Below are 22,207 nucleotides of genomic sequence, written 5' to 3' on the forward strand. Positions count from 1 at the left end.
GAGCCAGAAGCATAAGACCTCGCCATTATCACATCGGCCAAGAACTGAAGAGTGGATCGCTGGTGTGAGGGTCTGGGACTCCCCCTTCCCCCTCCCAGGGAGGAGGGTGGTAAGGTAGCACAGACAGCAGCGCAGCAACATGATGACGTCATGCTCATTTGCTAATTTTCGTTTGGGGAGTTCTGTCAACTCGTTCGGATTTCGGTAGCAATATTTTCACCAGAATAGGGGTTTGTTTTGGGGCACCTACCTTTCTGGGTGCCTGTCCTGGTTGATGGCAGACATAGAATGCTCCCAACCACATGGGAGTTTCTATAGGCCATTGCTCCTTGTGCCTCTCTGAGGGAGCCAAGTTCTGGCATGTGGTCCCCGGTAGGCAAGAACTCCATGCACATCGAGTGATTCCAGAAAGCTAATACAGTATATCCATATCAGGCTGGATAGCTTCAGGAAACCAACGGGGCTCCCCCCAGAAAGTTTCCTATATATAAAGTCAACTCTCATCTTGATGTGTCTCCATGTCACAAGTGTTTATATAGATGGAATACTACACTCTGTTGGGTGAGAACAATGTAACCTTCAGCAGCGTACCTTCACTGAGGTGTGGACTGTCTTGACATTAGGGAAGAGTTCCTGGCACTTCTGGAGCCAATCTTCTACCTTCATGCTGCACTCATCAGCTGTGTCTATGGTTGTGTCAAACTCCTGTGGAGTGTTGACTGTGTCGAGGCTCCCCAACATGGCCTGCAGCTGAGTCTTCCCTTCCTCTCCTTGTGTTGTCATATCCACCACACTGGTATCCTCCAGTTCCAAGAGTTTCATTGCTGACTTGTTCTGCTCTACCAGAGCATAGAGTCTGTCCTGGAGCTGGAGGTGGTGAGTCTTCCAGTCCCCCAGCTGGCCCCGGTACTCCCCCAGCTGGGACAGTACCTTTTCACAGCTAATAATGAGGCTGCTGATGATGCTCTTCTGCTCCTGCACCAGGGAACGTAACTTCTTACTGATGCCTCTGGCGGGACCTTCATAAGGTTTTGCTGGCACTACTTCCTCAGTTGATGGCTGGATATTTTTTAGTTTCCTAACAAAAGCCTCCACAGCATAGCTAATTGGGAACTGAGTAGCGGCTGTGGCAGCGTGCTCGGCACGGCAGCTGGGGCAGGTCAGCTGACCATTCTTGATAGCATTGTCAACACACTGGGAGCAGAATGTGTGGCCACATGGCAGTGTACGAGGTCGTAGTTGATTGTCATCATAATCGTTAAAACACACTGAACATTCCTCTGGCTTGTTATCCTGTGGAAAAGAATATTTAGTTATGCTAGATGTATTTACAACAAAAACTAATATTACAGTACTTTATTTTCTAATACAAATTACATAATATTTTATACATGCTTTGCATTAGCTATTTCAGAGCAGGGTTAATATTACTGACAGATTAATACATTCACAGCAAGGCCAATATTTTTTATAAACATATCTCGGAGTATGGGATAATATATTTTGGTAACATATTGCAGCAGCAGGACTGCTTGTAAGCCATACCCAAGAGTACAGACTAACAAAACCCGTCCTTACTTTATTATGAATAATGGAAGGAAATGTATGTATCATATGTGATAATGGGGGAAGGATCAAGTATTCTTAGTCTAAGTTGGACAATAAGTACACTGTGGGTTACATCTTAACACATGGGTTTTATTGAACAACTCTGGATTATTTTACACTTACTATGGGAACACACAATTACATTACAGGATTGTTGAGATTGAGTGATACTCTTCACCAAACATAACCATGATGGATAAATTGACTATTGGTCTCACACAAATCTGGGCTTAGTTGATTTGGTGGTGATAAGACCACCAAATCTTATCTATTTGATTTATAAACTAAGTACACAGTATATATATATATATATATATATATATATATATATATATATATTATATATATATATATATATATATATATATATATATATATATATATATATATATATATATATATATATATATATATATATATATTGTGACGATAATCTCTTTCAAGAGAGATTGAGCCTGCTCTTCCCTTCAAAGTACGTAACAACAACAGATAATATAGAAGATATATCCAGCAAGTATCTCCAAAACGTTTTGCCCAGAGAGCAAAACGTATCCAGCACACCGGCACACCTGCTACCCACCGCCACCGTTAACCGGCAAACTGCTTGTCCATTGCCTACCTGTCGCTGATTGGCTGGTGTCCCGTCGCACCTGCCCTCCGCCACAAGTTGATGTCTGGGCTGCAGTGGCCCAGAGTAGTCAGAATATCCCAGTGCTCCTTGCAGTTGACATCTCTCATTGGTAGACTAAGCCTTGGCTTTCGTGTACTAAGGGAGGTGGCAGCTCGAAGCCAATATTCCAGCATCATTATTATTTACTTTGCTATAACTCACTTGTCTTAACGTAACTTTTCATTTGCCAGTGATTATTCTTATTATTTTGTTTGTTGACTTGCCTTGTATATTTTATGCTTAATTTTATTCATGTCTTGTTTTTCTAACGTAATTAAAATTTCTTTGTTAAATTTACTTGTGTTTTGTGTGTCTTCCCATTACCTTACCACAGACGAAAGTTCCAGCTTTTTCTGTTTTTTTTCTTTAATGTGACGAGGCCCTGCCCCTAGCTTTTGAAACAGCCGAACACCAACGCTTTACCGTCACAAAGTGGGGGCCTGCCCTAGGAGCTTCACTCAGGTACTGGTGCCAAGTAGTAATTTATGGTAAGCGTATTTGGCTTTGGTAACGTAGCTTTTTACTATTTTTCATATTCAATTTTATTTTTATATGGTGCTGTGTGTATTGTGCATTCCGAGAGTAGCATATGGTGAAGGTGAGACAACTTTGGATTACGTGGTGACTGTAGGCCTCAGTCATTCTCTTAATTGGTCATCTCTCCCTCCGTGTTATTACTCGTGTTTACCATCTTTTGTCCCTAGGATATTTCTCATATTTTCGACAGATCATCATATTGGTACCCTGGTACTGTGGTCTGCCCCCGGGTCAAGTGCACCTAATCTTCTGCAATCTGACAGTAGGAGGATAAAGAGGGCCATAGTTCCTCTAGCACGAACTTTAGTTGCTGAATTGGGACCTCAGCAGCAGTTCTCGTCACCAGTTGACACCTCGCACCCCTACACGTCGGTCAGAGATGATGATACATACATTGGTAGGGAATTAGCTTTCTTTTTCAGAGCACAAAAGTTTGCTAATTCTGTAAGTATCATATTAATTTCAGTGGGAAAAACTTGCTTATGTCCTATAGAGACTCGGCAAGGTATGCCTACATTCTTGGACTACCAATTTTACTTTTGAGGCAATTAACTGTTTCATTTGTTTTAGAAACTCAGTTTCACTTGTTTAGTAGGATTTTCTTGCCCTTATCCTCTTACATGAGTACCGGGTACAAGATTTCCTGCGACCTTGATTTAATTAATCATTTAACATCTTGTAATTAACTTTAATTGTTAAAGATTCTACAGGATAGGTACCAGTTGCCACGTTGTCCTGTTTCTGACATTCACTATATCACAACGGTATATTCGTTGTGCATTTATTTGCTAATTTCACAATGTTTCGTCTCCAAGCTTTCCGTGCAGATCCAGCAGGTGAAATAGGGACTTTAAGTCGTGCCAAGAGGACTGAATTACACACTCTTGCACATGAGTATCAACTAGAAGTTCCCTACCAAGCCAACAAAAATGAGATACACAACCTGCTACTGGATCATTTCTTAGAACAAGGTAAGATAGACTCTGAAACTCACGAAACTTACTTTATTGCAGATAAAACTAATTTGGCAACGATGAAACTCAAACTAGAGCTGGCCAAGATTGAACGCGAGCAGCAAAAAGGGAAGCCCTCGAGCAGCAAAGAGAAGCAGCTGCCATACGAAGGGAAGAACAAGAACGTGAAATCACCCTCAAGGAACGTGAGGTTGCAATACTCCGTGAGCGGGAACGAGTACAGCTTGAAACAAAACAACGCCAATTGGAGATGCAACACAAATATGACAAACAATAAGCGACTCTGGCTATGGAGTGTTGTCAACGAGAATTCATGTTGGAAACTTCACACCTCGCTCAACGCCAGCAAGCTACTGCCAATCTTCCCGTCAGTTTTAATATATCACATGCAAGTAAGTTAATGCCATCATTTGTAGAAACAGAAGTTGACGTGTTAATGCCATCATTTGTAGAAACAGAAGTTGACGTGTTAATGCCATCATTTGTAGAAACAGAAGTTGACGTGTTTTTCACCACCTTTGAAACCCTTGCTAATCAACTTAGTTGGCCTGCCGACCAATGGGCCACCCTTCTCAGAGTACATCTCACAGGTAGAGCTGCAGTTACCCTCAGTACTTTGGCGTCTGAGAATGACTACCAGACTCTGAAACATGCAGTGTTGGATGCCTACCTTCTCTCCACCGAAAGTTATCGAAGGAAATTCCGTGACCACCTGAAGGCAAGTACCACTACCTTTCTCGAGTTTGCTAACACCAAAAGGAGATATTTTATGAAATGGCTGGAAGCAGCACATGTCTCTACCTTTGCAGAACTCGTCAACCTTATGCTAGTTGAAGAATTCTTGAGGCGTGTGCCGCCTCCTGTCCGTCTATATTTAGCAGATAAAGAAGAAACCGACTACCTAAAGTGTGCTAAGTCGGCTGACACAGCCTCATCCACCGGCTGCCACCAGAACCATCCTCCAGTAAGAAGTCGTGGTACAGTTACGAGAAAGTGAGTACCGATCAAGCTGGCTCGCAATTGTACTGTAAGTATTGTAGACTCTATGGACATACCATAGATAAATGCGGTAAGTCTCAATACAAAGGAACCACCGAAACGCCAAAACCTAAACCAACTCCTCCTAAGTTCGGTAAGCCTGTGATGAATGTTGGTGTTCATGTTAATGATCTTTCTCTTTTCAGTAACCACCTGTATACTGGAACTGTCTCTGCCAACAGTTCAAATCCGGAGGGACGTTTCAAATTGAAGATCTTGAGGGACACAGCGACTCTACAATCGATTATTTTGAAGTCGGCTGTGCCCAACATCGCCTACACCGGAGAAACTGTCTTCATCACTGACCTCACTGCTACCACTCCTTATCCTCTCGCCAGAGTCCTCCTGGATTGTCCCTTCGTGAACGGAGAAGTCCAAGTCGCCGTCAGGGAAAAGCCTTTTCCCATGCCTGGAGTGCAACTTCTCCTGGGCAACGACTTGGCAGAAGACCTGCAACCGACCAACCTGATCGTCATGGACAAACCCCAGGTGTGTACCTCTGTGACGGATAATCCTATATTTGAGTATGTTCCAGCAAAGGTTCAAGAGATTGATGAAGTTTCTCCTCCGGTTTTAGTGACCACCCGTGCACAAGCCGCACGACCACAGCCAGCTGACTCTACTGCTACCGCTGTCCCTCAAGACCCTCAGAAACTACCCCCGAATCTGACCAAGTTGGAGTTCCGTAAGTTAGAGAGGGAAGCTCTTACTTTGACACCATTATTTTTCCAGGCTGAGACTCAACCCGACAGTATTCCTGAGTTCTTCCTAGAGAACGAATTGCTCTACCGCAGATATAGACCCAGTAAACTGAAGGAGGAGGACGATTGGGCCAACGTCGAACAACTTGTGATTCCTACCAGCCTGCGGCCCACTATTCTACACCTGGCCCATGGAGCACTCTCCCACTACGGATTCAACAAGACCTACCATGGAATCCGTCAAGACTACTACTGGCCAGGTATGGTAAATAGCGTCAAACAGTACGTAAAACAGTGTCATACATGTCAGATGGCAGGTAAACCGAACATCTCTATTCCCAGAGCGCCACTGATTCCCATACAGGTGCCTGCGGAACCTTTCCACAGACTTATTATAGACTGTATTGGTCCTTTACCTCGGACCAGTTCAGGTAACGCCTATATCTTAACCATCCTGTGTCCTACCACCAGATTCCCCATAGCAGTTCCAGTAAAGAACATTATGGCTGCTACGGTTGTGAAGCACTTATTGAAGATCTTCACCCAGTATGGATTTCCCAGGGAGGTTCAGAGCGACTGTGGCACCAACTACACCAGTGATCTCTTCAAAAGGACACTGGAGGAGTTCAACATCAAACAGGTATTGTCCAGCCCCTATCATCCTGCTTCACAGGGTTCTCTTGAGCGTAGTCATCAGACTATTAAAGCACTCCTGAAAAAGTTTTGTAATGAAACCTCTAAGGATTGGGATAAGCAAATAGATTTGATAATGTGCATATATAGAAGTCTTCCCAATGAGTCCCTAGGAGTATCTCCTTATGAGATGCTCTATGGACGTAAGTGCCGTACTCCCCTCAAGGCTTTCAAAGACTCTCTACGTGATGCCACCTTCAGTGAGCATCAGAATGTGCCCCAGTTTCTTCAAAACCTCCAACACATTCTAGAGAGAGTCCACAGTTTTGCCCAAGATAATCTATTGAAAGCACAGGAGAGGATGAAGACTCATTACGACCAGACCAGCAAAGTAAGAAAATTTAAGCCGGGAGACTTCGTACTTGCTTACTTTCCTATCCCAGGTTCTCCTTTACAAAACAGGTTTTCAGGACCCTACCGCATCAAGGAGTGCAGAAACAACCATAACTACGTTCTAGAGACTCCAGATAGGCGGCGGAAGACCCAGCTGTGCCACGTCAACCTCCTGAAGCTATATAACGGTACTCCTCCCACTGTCATGCTTAACTACTCTGCTTTTACAGAACCATACATCCACAGTGAGACCTTCCCTGCTTCTCCTCCCGAAAGCACTGACACTGACTCAGCGCTTTCAAATTCAGAAATCCTTACTGATTTTCCCAACCATTTTCAGGACCATAATAGTGCTCCTTTGCCATATTCTAATTCCACTCTCACCTCGTCAGATAAGGCCTTCATCCTCCATGTCGCCGCCAGTGGGACCGGCATCGGGGGTGACCTAGTACAGCAACGATGCGAGGAGAATACACCTGTCAGCGACCACCGCTACACGGAACTACGGAGCAATTGGCAAGGAGCTACTCTTCATCATCCTGAATCTCCAGCACTTTACTCCATACCTGAAAAGTGCTCGGTCTACCATCAACACGGACCACACCACCCTACACCTCCTGCAGCAAGCCCACTTCTAAACTTAATAATAATAATAATTTTTTTATTTAGGCAAAGGTACATACATAAAGAGATTTTACAAAGTTTGTTGGCTTTATAGATAAGAGCTAGTACATACAATGCCTAAAGCCACTATTACGCAAAGCGTTTCGGGCAGGTCGTCTTCTACGATGGGCTTGATAACTGCAGAAATTCAACCTGGAGACCCGCTACACCAGGGGTCTGACAACATCATAGCCGACGCTCTCTCCAGAGTTTATGAAGTAGAAGCAACTCCACCTATTATTCCACCACATGACGACGTACTTCTTCCAGAACCGCAGGCTTCGGGGGAGAGTTGTGACAATAATCTCTTTCAAGAGAGATTGAGCCTGCTCTTCCCTTCAAAGTACGTAACAACAACAGATAATATAGAAGATATATCCAGCAAGTATCTCCAAAACGTTTTGCCCAGAGAGCAAAACGTATCCAGCACACCGGCACACCTGCTACCCACCGCCACCGTAAACCGGCAAACTGCTTGTCCGTTGCCTGCCTGTCGCTGATTGGCTGGTGTCCCGTCACACCTGCCCTCCACCCTCCGCCACAAGTTGATGTCTGGGCTGCAGTGGCCCAGAGTCATCAGAATATCCCAGTGCTCCTTGCAGTTGACATCTCTCACTGGTAGACTAAGCCTTGGCTTTCGTGTACTAAGGGAGGTGGCAGCTCGAAGCCAATATTCCGGCATCATTATTATTTATTTTGCTATAACTTTTCATTTGCCAGTGATTATTCTTATTATTTTGTTTGTTGACTTGCCTTGTATATTTTATGCTTAATTTTATTCATGTCTTGCTTTTCTAACGTAATTAAAATTTCTTTGTTAAATTTACTTGTGTTTTGTGTGTCTTCCCATTACCTTACCACAGACGAAAGTTCCAGCTTTTTCTCTTTTTTTTCTTTAATGTGACGAGGCCCTGCCCCTAGCTTTTGAAACAGCCGAACACCAACGCTTTACCGTCACCAAATCTTATCTATTTGATTTATAAACTAAGTACAGAGTATATATATATATATATATATATATATATATATATATATATATATATATATATATATATGCGTCTCACACCACACGCCCTCCGAATTGCTGTGGCCCTTCGCCTTGCTGCCCCAATCCACACCAGATATAGGTGTATTTGCGGCGAGGTGGTGGCTGACAGGTACGGCCACCATGGCCTACTCTGCCAAAGCACAGGGGGATGGCACTCGAGGCACAGTGAAGTTAACGACATCAACAAGAGGAGCCTCACCACAGCTGGATGCCCAGCTGAAAGAGAGCCCCGTTACCTAAGGCCCCCGTAACTCTGATGCTCTTATTGGTCGCCCCTATTAGACTATTTTATAGGAACTTCTTTTCCACAGCTCATAAAACGGAGGAAAGGGTCCTGAAAGATATTGTTAATAGAAACGTTATCCCTACAGACAAAAATCAGAGGATACAACTGACGATTTACTATAAAACCAGAAAAACGGCCAGCCTACTCATGAGAAACTCTCCAGACACAAAACAGAACGCTTTAAAAGAGACTAACGTCGTCTATGCCTTCAAATGCCCTCTTGGGGACTGTAAGCTCCAAAAAACCCAGTATATAGGCAAGACAACAACATCTCTTTCTAGGCGTTTAACGATGCATAAGCAACAGGGCTCCATTAAGGAACATATAATCTCTTCCCACAACCAAACCATCGCCAGAGAAATCCTAGTAAACAACACAGAAATCATCGATAGATACAGCGATAGCAGGCGGCTTGACGTTTGCGAGGCACTACACATCAAGAAGTCAACACCAGCAATCAACAGCCAATTATTGCACAACTATATTCTACCCACCTCAAGACTCCGCTCCAATATAGAAGCATCAAGAAATATGGACCAATAGGCTTTCTACAAACACTTCTATTCAATATCCATTGTTTCGTGTTCTGTCTTGTGTTGATGAAATTAATACCCTATTAATATCACCTCTTGTTCTGTCTTGTGTTGATGAAATTAATACCCTATTAATGCCACATCTTGTTCTGTCTTGTGTTAATGCCACATCACCCCTTCCACCTCACTCAAATGTAGATATAAAATCGGAGATGCGTAAGTTCTATTCAGTTGTGTATTTGTGAACTAAAGTCTTTGAAAATGTAATAAGTTTTACGAAACGCGCTCGTGTCGCGTCAGACTAGAAATAAAAATGAATTTTGGAGAATTGATTTTTGATTTACCTCCAACAGTGAAAAGAAATGTACGAAAGATTGAGAAAATTCGTGTTAGAATTATTAATCTTACTTTTTCGGTCATATTTAATATATATATATATATATATATATATATATATATATATATATATATATATATATATATATATATATATATATATATATATATATATATATATTATATATATATATATATATATATATATATATATATATAATTATATATATATATATATATATATATACATTATATATATATATATATATATATATATATATATATATATATATATATATATATATATATATATATATATATATATATATATATATATATATATATATATACATGTCGTACCTAGTAGCCAGAACGCACTTCTCAGCCCACTATGCAAGGCCCGATTTGCCTAATAAGCCAAGTTTTCATGAATTAATATAATTTCTCTAATTTTGTTCTTATGAAATGATAAAGGTACCCTTTTCATTATGTATGAGGTCAATTTTTTTTTATTGGAGTTAAAATTAACGTAGATATACGACCGAACCTAACCAACCCTACCTAACCTAACCTAACCTATCTTTAAAGGTTAGGTTGGGTTAGGTAGTGGAAAAAGTTTGGTTACGTTAGGTTAGGTAGGTTAGGTAGTCGAAAAACAATTAATTAATGAAAACTTGGCTTATTAGGCAAATCGGGCCTTGCATAGTAGGCTGAGAAGTGCGTTCTGGCTACTAGGTACGACATATATATATATATATATATATATATATATATATATATATATATATATATATATATATATATATATATATATATATATATATATATATAAGTGCACTAGTGATTTCCCCGAGTGTTTGATAGTGTGTAACAAGTGTGACGGCGGCCTCCCTCGCGTGCCCCCCTCCACCACCCCCGCCCGCCATCTTCTCCCACCCCGCTACCTGCGCCCTACCCAGCCAGCCGCCCATCAACACACAGCCTACCCACACACGGTGCCCAGGCCATGCCCAACTCCCCCAGGAGGGTAATGCTTGCCGTGTTACTCTCCACCTGGGAAGGAGAGGGTGCACTCAGTGGGCAGCCAGGCGTCATCACATCTAGGCATGGCACATGTCGCACCTGACACACAGCCTCTTTCCAGCCAAGAAGATGGCCACCAAAGAGGAAACTGTCAAGTGTGTGATAGACGGTATCGTCTCAATTCAAATGGAACTGTCCGCTATCATTCTCTCAATTCAGGTGGTTGTCTAGGGTCTAGGCGCCTGCCCCGGGGCAGTGACGATGGACAACCTGCTGCAGGAGCGAGGAACAATACCTCCCTCAACTTCATTTCAGCAGATAATCTGCTTGAAGCAATCAAAGTGACGTCCATCAGGACCTTGCCCCACATCCCCAAGGCTGCCCGTCATCAAGCAGCAGCCAAACTCACCAGTCTGCTGACAAAGGTCAACAATGTTCCTAGAACCATTGGAGCATGGCACAATCTTCTTCTATTTGGGAATGCATGCCTAGCATTACCGCCCAGGAGAGACAAGTCATTAGCAACCTCTGTAATCAGAGCTCTTAATGAATTCCCCAGAGCAGACAACCTGGTCTGCCTCCCCCCTCGTGCCAAGAACACCAGCCGCAGGACGACCAACAATAACTCATCTGAGAACCACAAAATGAGAGCACAGATCACCAGGAAAATAGAAGAGGGCAATACCACAGGTGCCATCAGAATCATGACCAGCGATGACACTATTGCCCCCAGGAACGCCACGACAGCAGAGGCTCTTCAAGACAAACACCCACCCAGAGCCCCAGACAGCGGCAGGGATCCCCAGGAAAACAATGCTGGCATAGAACCCTTGACTGTTCGAGAATCTGAGGTGTACAAAGCAGCCATGTCTTTCCCAACAGGTTCAGCAGGGGGCTTTACAGGCCTAAGACCCCAGCACATCAAACAAATGCTGAACCCGGTGCTTGGAGATGCTGCAAAAGACCTTCTAGTGGAACTTACCAGATTCTCCAACATGTGTTTGGCTGGCGGCATCCCTGAGGACATCAGGCCTGTCTTTTATGGAGCAGCACTCTGTGCTCTAAAGAAGAAGGATAGGGGTATCAGGCCCATTGCCGTTGGCAACACCCTCCGACGCCTTGTAGCTAAGGCTGCAGTGAGATCTATCAGCCAGGAAGCAGCCACCTTGCTGAAACCTCATCAGCTCGGGTTTGGGATTTCCCTAGGTTGTGAAGCTGCAGCACATGCAGCGCGGGCTTACATTGTTGATCTCCCGGACCAGAAGGCACTAGTAAAGCTTGACTTCAAAAATGCCTTCAATCAAGTCAGACGAGACGCTGTCCTCAGGGCTGTACACAACCATTTCCGTCCCCTTTACCCATTCATCCGATCGTGCTACAGTGGGGACTCTAAGCTTCTTTTTGGGGAGCATGAAATAAACTCCTGTGAAGGTGTCCAACAAGGTGACCCCTTAGCCCCCCTCCTTTTCTGCCTAGCTATCAAAGAGGTCACTGATAGTCTGACAAGCGAGCTAAACATCTGGTACCTGGATGATGGCACTCTAGCTGGAACTCCGGAAACCATTTTGGGGGATATAAGGAAAATCCAGGAGCAGGGAGCAGCCTTAGGCCTCATTCTCAATGCATCCAAATGTGAAATAATCTCCCGCAACCCAGACATCACTGGGCAAATACAAAATGCTCTTCCAGACATTCTCGTTGTCGAGCCACCGGACTGCACTCTCCTGGGTGCCCCCATTGGCCCACGAGCAATCGAGGAGGTCCTGGCTGCAAAAATCACTGACCTAAAGAGAATGCAGGACAGGATTGACAAGATTGATGCCCATGATGCTCTCTTTCTCCTTACAAGATGCCTGTCTCTCCCTAAGTTGACCTACTTTCTGAGATGTTCTCCATCCTACAGCAGCCCTAAGTTAAATGTGTATGACACCCTTCTGAGGTCCATGCTGGTGAAAGTCCTGAACCTGCCATTGGACGACTCTCAGTGGGAGCAAGCAACCCTTCCTGTAAGACTCGGCGGCCTTGGTGTCCGCACAGCCTCCCAAATTGCTCTACCAGCCTTCCCTTCCTCCTCTCATGCATCGCACGACCTCGTCAGAGATATTTTACCTGCAACCCTGAGAGATTCAGCAGGAATACACGATCCTGCTTTCACTGAATGTTCAAATCAGTGGAATGTTCTTGCAGCCCCAGCAACCATTATAGAGCCAACAAAACAACACAAACAGTCCGGCTGGGACCACCCTCTAGTGGAAAAAGTAGCTGATGCCATGCTAAGCGTCGCAACATCAGACAAGGAGAAAGCCCGCCTCAGAGCAGTGCGTGCCCCCCATGCAGGAGACTTCCTCCTGGCAGTACCCATGTCTGCAATGGGCACGCGCCTAGATCCAGAATCCCTTCGTGTAGCAGTGGCCCTCCGCCTTGGTGCCCCAATTCACACTGAATACAAGTGTATTTGCAACAGGGTGGAAGCAGACCAATACGGACTGCATGGGTTGCATTGCGGAAGCACAAAGGGCTGGCATGCAAGACACAACGAGGTGAATGACATCAAGAGAAGCCTCGTCTCAGCTGGGTGCCCAGCGGAGAGAGAACCTCGCATCCTAGGGGTCCAAAACCCGGATTTCCCAGCACTTCGCCCTGATGGCATCACCATATACTCATGGAAGGAGGGTAGACAGTTGGTGTGGGACTACACATGTGTATCCACCCTGGCTGACACCTATGTACACTTCGGAGCTGATCAAGCAGGTGGGGCGGCCAACCACAGGGAAACAGCAAAATCACTCAAGTACAGGCGACTGGAAGGTCAATACCTCTTTGTTCCCATAGCGTCTGAGACGCATGGCCCCTGGGGCAAGAGTGCCTTGGGATTTCTCAAGGAATTGGGGTCCAAGCTCATTGACGTCACCAGAGACCCAAGGGCTTCCAGTTTTTTATTTCAGCGTCTCAGTGTGGCGATCCAGAGGGGAAATGCTTGCTGCGTCCTCGGTTCCTGTCCAGAAGCGGAGGAGCTTCAAGAGATCCATAACCTTTAGGCATTTGTCTTGTATGTTTTGTAACCTTTAAATACACAATAAAGGAAAAAAAAAGGGAAGGGGGTGGTAGGAGAAAAGCACACAGAAACTGTATTGGAGGGGACCCACATTCCCTCCAATGCGTTATGTGTGGTTTCCTCCGAGGCTATGGGTCCCCCTTCTTCCAGCCAGAGGTGGTACTCCCTTCCCTATTATCATCAAAAAAAAATATATATATATATATATATATATATATATATATATATATATATATATATATATATATATATATATATATGTCGTACCTAGTAGCCAGAACTCACTTCTCAGCCTACTATTCAAGGCCCGATTTGCCTAATAAGCCAAGTTTTCCTGAATTAATATATTTACTATAATTATTTTCTTATGAAATGATAAAGCTTCCCTTTTCACTATGTATGAAGTCATTTTTTTTTTATTGGAGTTAAAATTAACGTAGATATATGACCGAACCTAACCAACCCTACCTAACCTAACCTAACCTATATTTATAGGTAAGGTTAGGTTAGGTAGCCAAAAAAAGCTAGGTTAGGTTAGGTTTGGTAGGTTAGGTAGACGAAAAAAACATTAATTCATAAAAACTTAGCTTATTAGGCAAATCGGGCCTTGCATAGTAGGCTGAGAAGTGAGTTCTGGCTACTAGGTACGACATATATATAAATATAAATATATATATATATATATATATATATATATATATATATATATATATATATATATATATATATATATTATATATATATATGCAGAAAATTCACAAAGAAATTGGAAAGGAAGATGAACGTTTCGGCCGTTTTACAGCCGTTATCAACACCAGACTGACTAGGAGAAACAAAGAGAGGGTACAGGTCAACAGCTGAATATGACCACATATTCCCAGGTAAAGAATTACCCAGAAGCAGGTATAGATTTAGCTTACACTAATATGATTAAGCAGTCAGAGAATAAGGAAGAAAGATTAAAGCCTCAATGAACACACAATATATGAATATAATATTGAAATGAGACATGGTAACCCTTTCAGAGTTTTTTCTTAAACTGTTGTGCAATATTGTAACTTAAAAATGGATCAAGTTTGTACATACCAGTACTAACATTGATAAGATTTAGACACTGATTAAGGCAGACTCGATCAAATTCTGTTCCTCGAAACCACGACAATTAGTAATGTTTTTTGCTCCATCCCACTTAATTGTGTGATCACACAAACTCGTGTGTAGATACAATGCACTAGACGTTTGGGCAGTTCTAATACTATAAGTATGTTGGGACAACCGCAATTGTAAGGACTTTCCTGATTGTCCAAGATACACAGAATCACAATCATTGCAGGGAATCGAATACACACAACCTGCTGTACCAGGAGAATTTTTTATTAAATTGGACTTGATCATACTATTAGTGTAATAATGATGAACGTACTAATAATGAACAGGGTAGCACTTGTTCACTGAGGCATTTTCGTAGAAACCAGAGACGAAGTTTCAAGGAATGAAATTGAAATTGAAATAAGTTTATTGAGGTAAAATACACACAAAGGGATGAGGCAGCTCAAGCTATTCTCACCCCATTCAGTACATCGTGTTAATACATACATAGAGACACATCACAAACAATAAACATATTACCAAACATTCTGAGAGATAAACATATACATTTCCTCCTTTACACAAGTAGTATGGTATCAGACATACAGATAAATACTTTTATGACCTTGGTATACTGTATACACAATTTGCAAGAGACATGCAGATAATTCAACAAAAAATTACAGTCTTGGTGTAAAATTCTTATATCTCTCAAGAATATCATCAACCTTTCCGTTGTGACACATCCAGGCTATTTGTTCAGGAACAGTCCTCAGTGTTTCTATATACATTAATCAACGGACAATCAAGAACATAATGGGCTAGGGTGTGAGACCTTAACATGCCACATAGTTTACACTTCGTGTCATTATCATGAACACCTATCCCATATTCCCAGTAATATTTGTACCCAAGCCTGACCCGCATGTACACAGAGTCACTCCAAGCATTTCTCCTTTTACCATAAGTGAAATGGGTGTTTTGACTAGCATACATGTAGTGTTGCATGGTTTGACTTCTCTCATACATTATACTTCTCCTCTCCACTTCTGCCTGTGCCTGAATATTTCTGATCTTGCTTCTTATTTGTCTCATTGTGAATTCACATTCGATGTCAACTTGTGGTTTTGATGTGGCACGTTTGGCCAAGTCATCCGCCACCTCGTTGAGCACTATTCCAACATGAGATGGAATCCACATGAATTTCACACTATGACCTTTCAGCTTTATCTCAGTTATTCTTTTCTTACAATCCTCAACTATGGACATGAAGACTGGGTTTCGACTGTTTAAGGAATCAAGTGCTCCTCGGCTATCGACAAATACAAAAACATTTTTGTCGTGATGACGTGCTTCCTCCAAACACGCCAGAATGGCCTGCAGTTCAGCTTGTGTGGATGATACATAATTACTTAGTCGGAGTTCAATTATCCTGTCCATAGTCCCAAACTCCGTATATTCCCTTATTAGGACACCACACCCTGCCCTGCCATCCTCCGCCACCGACCCGTCACAATATACATGTAAACTGTTGCCTCTTGGTAACCGAGATATCATGCTTCCATACAAACACCATAATTGTCCCGGTTCATGATGAATCTTTTTCACCTTGAGGGGTACAATTTTGACGTCTATTTTCTGTACTTTCCAGGAGCAGACCTATTACACTGTTGAGAGGGTTTACAGCAGTCAAGTACATCATATTCCCTGAGGTCATGAGCTAATCCCCTCGTGTAGCGTGTCTCCCTCAGTTTCCTGGAAGTGTGTACGTCACTCAAGCGGGTCTGAACACTCTGAAACAGCTTATCTCCTCCTTTTCTCCGCATGAAACGAATAGATACTCTAGTGTTAATGTCACAGACTCTATTATACACACTCTGTAAATTTAATTCCATTCTCATTATTTCAATCATTGCATTTCTTTGACATCCAAGAATAATCCTCATAGCCTCGTTCTGTATCAGCTCTATTTTTTTAATTCTGCCTTGGCCTGTTTAAGACAAAACGGGTGCTGCGTAGTCTATCAGGGACCGAACAGTGCTTATGTATAACATCTGTAAGATAGGTACCCCAACACCTTTACCAGAAAAAGCCAGTGCTTTTAGAGGATGCAGACGGGCTTTACATAAGGTGCTGATATGATTTATTTCAGCATTTTTACTCTCACATGTGTATCCAACATACATGCCCAGATACTTGTACTTCTGAACACGGCTCAGTTCCACATTCAAGGAATGAGATTTCACTAAAGCAGAACGAAGTTTAGTAACAAAAGGTTTAAGGGAAGGGTAGAGAGAGGAGCCTTAAACCTTTTGTTACTAAACTTCGTTATACTTTAGTGAAATCTCATTCCTTGAAACTTCGTCTCCGGTTTCTTCGAAACTGCCTCAGTGAACAAGTGCTACCTCTGTTCATTATTACCAAACAGCGTTCTTAAATTGTCTGATCGTTCGTTTGATGAGATACCCCACATTGTGCTTATGAAAAACATTGATTTACTTAAATTAGAAGTTCATGAATGCTTTAAAGTAGTGGATAACTGTAAATATGCTTTCCTCCAAGCCATTCCGCCTGAATGGAGCCAGTGTTTGATGGATTACTGTTATACTAGTCAGAGGTCTGACTACAGAAAGGTGAGTACTAAACTTGATTTCAAATTGAAGAGACTTGTTCAACAAAGTAACTGGAATAAACACTCCAACTGTGATTTTGTTATCAACTCTTGGATAGACAACTTGATAACAACACAATTACTGCATTAGGATATGGCCTGAGCTTTGCCACATCTAACGGAACAGTAAATTTTGTAGATATTGCCAAATGTTTCAGCAATCTTGAAAAGTATAGTGATGTCTCAGTTGAAAATATTTATGTATGTGCAAGGGTATGATGTATGGTGTTTTACTTAACAATTCTGTTCCTAATTGTCCAAGTCGATTTATTCATGCGTTCAAAAATCTAAAAAATACTAACTTATTATCCCTGCACTGAGAGACATTGCACAGGGCCTCCTGGTGGAACTAGCTAGATTCTCCAACATATGTCTAGCTGGCAACATACTAGAGACCATACGGCCTATCCTTTTTGGTGCTTCACTCTGTGCCCTCAGGAAAAAAGATGAAGGAATCAGACCGATAGCTGTGGGCAATTCACTCTGGCGCCTCGTCGCTAAGGCTGCTGCCAGAACAGTTAGTCAGTCAGCGGCAGACATGCTGAAGCCAAAACAGCTTGGGTTTGGCATTCCCCAAGGGTGTGAGGCAGCAGCTCATGCAGCTAGAGCCTACATTGCCAACATTACGGATGAAAAAGCCCTGATAAAACTGGACTTCAAAAATGCTTTCAATCTGGTTAGAAGGGATGCAGTACTCAGTGCGGTTCATCGCCTTTTTCCTTCCCTCTACCCATTTGTAAACTCATGTTACAGCAAGAATCTCTCTTTGCTTTTCGGGGAACACGAAATTGAGTCACAAGAAGGTGTCCAACAGGGTGACCCCCTTGCTTCTTTTCTTTTCTGCCTAGTCATTAAGGAAGTCACCGATAACCTTTCCAGTGAGCTCAACATTTGGTTTTTGGATGATGGTACTCTAGCTGGCTCCCCAGCCTCACTCTTGTACGACATAAGAATAATTCAGGAGCAAGGAGCAAGTCTAGGCCTCACCCTGAACTCTTCCAAGTGCAAAATAACCTCCACCAACCAGAACATAATAGATCAAATAAAGGTTGTTTTGCCTGATATTCACATAACCAACCCTGAGGACAGCACACTTCTAGGTGCTCCTCTTGGAGGGAATGCCATCAACGAGGTCCTTGGTAAGAAGATCACTGACCTGAAGAGGATGAACGAGAGGATTGAAGACATCGATGCTCATGATGCACTTTACCTCATCACCAGATGCTTGTCCCTCCCCAGGTTGACCTACCTACTTAGATGTTCGCTATCTTTCAATAATATTAAAATAGAGGAGTACGACAGTTTACTGAAATCAATGCTAGAAAAAGCCCTCAACCTTTCTCTCAGCAACTCACAGTGGAAACAGGCCTCCCTTCCTGTCAGACTCGGGGGCCTCGGGGTGTGCACAGCAACACAAATTGTGGTACCAGCGTTTCTGTCCTCTTCAGTGGCATCTGACAACTTGGTGAAGGAAATCCTTCCTAAGCACCTAGCTCAATGGGCAGGGATACATGATCCCAGCTTTGCAGACTGCCCCACCAAATGGGTCTCTCTCGCAGGACCAGCACCCCAACCACTACTTTCTGAAGCCCATAAGCAATCCAGCTGGGATCGCCCCATTGCCGACCAAGAAGCTGCGACAACACTACACGATACTGCCCGACTTAAAGCTGTAGCAGCTCCCCATGCAGGGGGACTTCCTATTAGCAATCCCAATGTCAGCAACTGGCACTCGTCTCACATCGCAGGCCCTTCGAATTGCTGTGGCTCTCTGCCTCGCTGCCTCAATTCACACTAAATACAGGTGTATTTGCGGCGATGCAGTGGCCGACAGGTACAGACGGCATGGCCTTCTCTGCCTAAGGACAGGAGGATGGCATGCAAGATACGGCGAGGTTAACGACATTATCAAGAGAAGCCTTACTACAGCCAGTTGTCCAGCAGAGAGAGAGCCCCTTTACCTAAAGCCCCGCAACTGTGATGAGCCTGTCGGTCGCCCAGATAGGATTATAGTGAACACCTGGAAGAATGGTAGACAGTTGGTGTGGGACTACACTTGCGTTTCAACCTTAGCCAACACCTATGTTGACTTCAGTACTACACAAGCAGGGGGAGCTGCCAATCACCGGGAAGCAGCCAAGTAACGTAAATACAGAGACCTTGAGCACTACAACAATTTTGTCCCCATTGCCTCAGAGACACTTAGTGCCTGAGGTAAAAGTGCTGCAAGTTTTTTTAAGGAACTGGGGTCCAAGCTAATTGAAACAACTAGAGACCCTATAGCCACCAGTTTTCTCTTTCAGCGCCTTAATGTGGTGATCCAGAAAGGAAATGCTCACTGCATCCATGGTTCCTGCCTGCCATCTGAAGAGCTGGAGGAACTGTACAACTTGTGACAAGTAGTCTTGTACATTGCATGTAACAAATGTTGTAACCCTTTTTGTGTAATGAAATTTTAAAATAAAGTTAGATATATACACACACACTAACAGAATAGGGGTGGTAGGGGAAGAAAATATCAAGGTGTTCAGTGAGGATCCACAAGGTCTTCTCTGAGTATTCATTATTTTCTTCTCCGAGGCTATGGGTCCCTACACTTGCACCAGAGGTGGTACCCCTTTATATTATATATATATATATATATATATATATATATATATATATATATATATATATATATATATATATATATATATATATATATATACAGTACAACCTCGATTCAACGTACTATATGGGACCACCCCCAGTTCGTTGGAGCGTTGGATTCGTTGCAAGAGGTGACCTTCAAGAGGCGTTTGCGTCAGTGTCTTTTTTTTCTTGTACACAATAAAAATGCATATCATATTACTTACTGTACCTATATTTTACTACTCTACTAAAAATACTGTAATTCATGTATTTACCTTATTGTTGGAGTTATGTCCATCTTGAAGTTTTGTGAAGTTGTGAATGCTCTACAGTAAATAGGTACTGCAGTGCATTAAGCCGTTAGCACTGTATTATTAAAAGTGGTTTTGCTGTATGTTGAGTACTACAATACAGTTCTTGAAAACTATTGTACATTAGAATTATTGCAACTTTAATTTTAACACTATGTACACACTTGAATTTAACACTTATTCTAATTGTTCACTTCACACACGATGTTTTTAGATGTTTGCATCAGCTTTGCTGGTGCTCGCTGCTGCTGTGTTGGCTTCAGCTGCTTTTGTGCTGGTGCTGGGTACGGCTGTGCTGGTGCTGGGTACGGCTGTGCTGGTGCTGGGTACGGCTGTGCTGGTGCTGGGTACGGCTGTGCTGGTGCTGGGTACGGCTGTGCTGGTGCTGGGTACGGCTGTGCTGGTGCTGGGTACGGCTGTGCTGGTGCTGGGTACGGCTGTGCTGGTGCTGGGTACGGCTGTGCTGGTGCTGGGTACGGCTGTGCTGGTGCTGGGTACGGCTGTGCTGGTGCTGGGTACGGCTGTGCTGGTGCTGGGTACGGCTGTGCTGGTGCTGGGTACGGCTGTGCTGGTGCTGGGTACGGCTGTGCTGGTGCTGGGTACGGCTGTGCTGGTGCTGGGTACGGCTGTGCTGGTGCTGGGTACGGCTGTGCTGGTGCTGGGTACGGCTGTGCTGGTGCTGGGTACGGCTGTGCTGGTGCTGGGTACGGCTGTGCTGGTGCTGGGTACGGCTGTGCTGGTGCTGGGTACGGCTGTGCTGGTGCTGGGTACGGCTGTGCTGGTGCTGGGTACGGCTGTGCTGGTGCTGGGTACGGCTGTGCTGGTGCTGGGTACGGCTGTGCTGGTGCTGGGTACGGCTGTGCTGGTGCTGGGTACGGCTGTGCTGGTGCTGGGTACGGCTGTGCTGGTGCTGGGTACGGCTGTGCTGGTGCTGGGTACGGCTGTGCTGGTGCTGGGTACGGCTGTGCTGGTGCTGGGTACGGCTGTGCTGGTGCTGGGTACGGCTGTGCTGGTGCTGGGTACGGCTGTGCTGGTGCTGGGTACGGCTGTGCTGGTGCTGGGTACGGCTGTGCTGGTGCTGGGTACGGCTGTGCTGGTGCTGGGTACGGCTGTGCTGGTGCTGGGTACGGCTGTGCTGGTGCTGGGTACGGCTGTGCTGGTGCTGGGTACGGCTGTGCTGGTGCTGGGTACGGCTGTGCTGGTGCTGGGAACGTCAACAGTGCCAGTAACATTTTGTATAATCTCATCATCTGTTAAATGACCATTGATTAAATGATTTATTAATTTTATTATTTCGGAGCCGTAGTCACTGAATTGTGGCGACGAATTGAAATGAGAAACGCATGGTGTGTGTGTACAGGGATTAGACCCGTCCACTCGCTCACGCTGGAGTTGTTCCAATAACAAATAATTTCTCAAATAGCAGATGTCTATCATATTACAGTATATTTTCGGTTTTATTTAGTTTAGTTTAATTAGGATAATAAAAAGCTATTAAAGCATTGGTTTTAGAAATGATTTATTAGTCTGAAACTTTCAAAGTCATGGGTCACTGAACTATAACGACACAGACGAAGGAAAACCAAGTGAGGTTTACAGAACAGTATTCCCTTATCTGTCCACCCTCACTCACCTTGTTTTATCACAGAAAATGTCTATAAGGAAATTTTACGACATGTAGCTAGCTAATCACGCTTCAGCCTTTAAATTAATTTACAAAGATACGTCTGCCACAAATCAGTGGGAGGTTGGGAGGGAGGTGGGCAGGCAGAGCTTGTGAGGGAGAGGCAGGGAGGGAGGCAGGCACGGAGGGAGACAGGCACGGAGAGAGGCAGGCAGAGCTTGGGAGGGAGGCAGGGAAGGAGAGGATGGAGATGGATTGATGGTAGGATGGAGGGAGGGATGGAAGGATGGATGATTTGAGGGTGTGTGTGTGTGTATGGGCTGTAGGGGTGGGGGGGGAGGTGTGTCGGTGGTGGTGAAGGGACCGACTCGCTGATAACCCTA

General features: G+C 43.8%; 1 protein-coding gene across 2 annotated transcripts in view; it reads right to left on the reverse strand.

The window, feature by feature from the left end:
• Positions 1–247: 247 nt before the first annotated feature.
• LOC138373123 (tripartite motif-containing protein 59-like) overlaps positions 248–22,207 on the reverse strand; it is a 50,673-nt gene continuing 28,713 nt past the window's right edge. For both annotated transcript variants that reach the window (XM_069339134.1, XM_069339133.1), the window contains exon 3: positions 248–1,293. In XM_069339134.1, coding sequence (XP_069195235.1) covers positions 580–1,293 — 714 coding nt within the window. In that variant the 3' untranslated portion in view covers positions 248–579. The remainder of the gene's footprint in view (positions 1,294–22,207) is intronic.

This window comes from Procambarus clarkii, chromosome 41, assembly GCF_040958095.1.
Source record: "Procambarus clarkii isolate CNS0578487 chromosome 41, FALCON_Pclarkii_2.0, whole genome shotgun sequence".
NCBI classification, from domain to species: domain Eukaryota; kingdom Metazoa; phylum Arthropoda; class Malacostraca; order Decapoda; family Cambaridae; genus Procambarus; species Procambarus clarkii.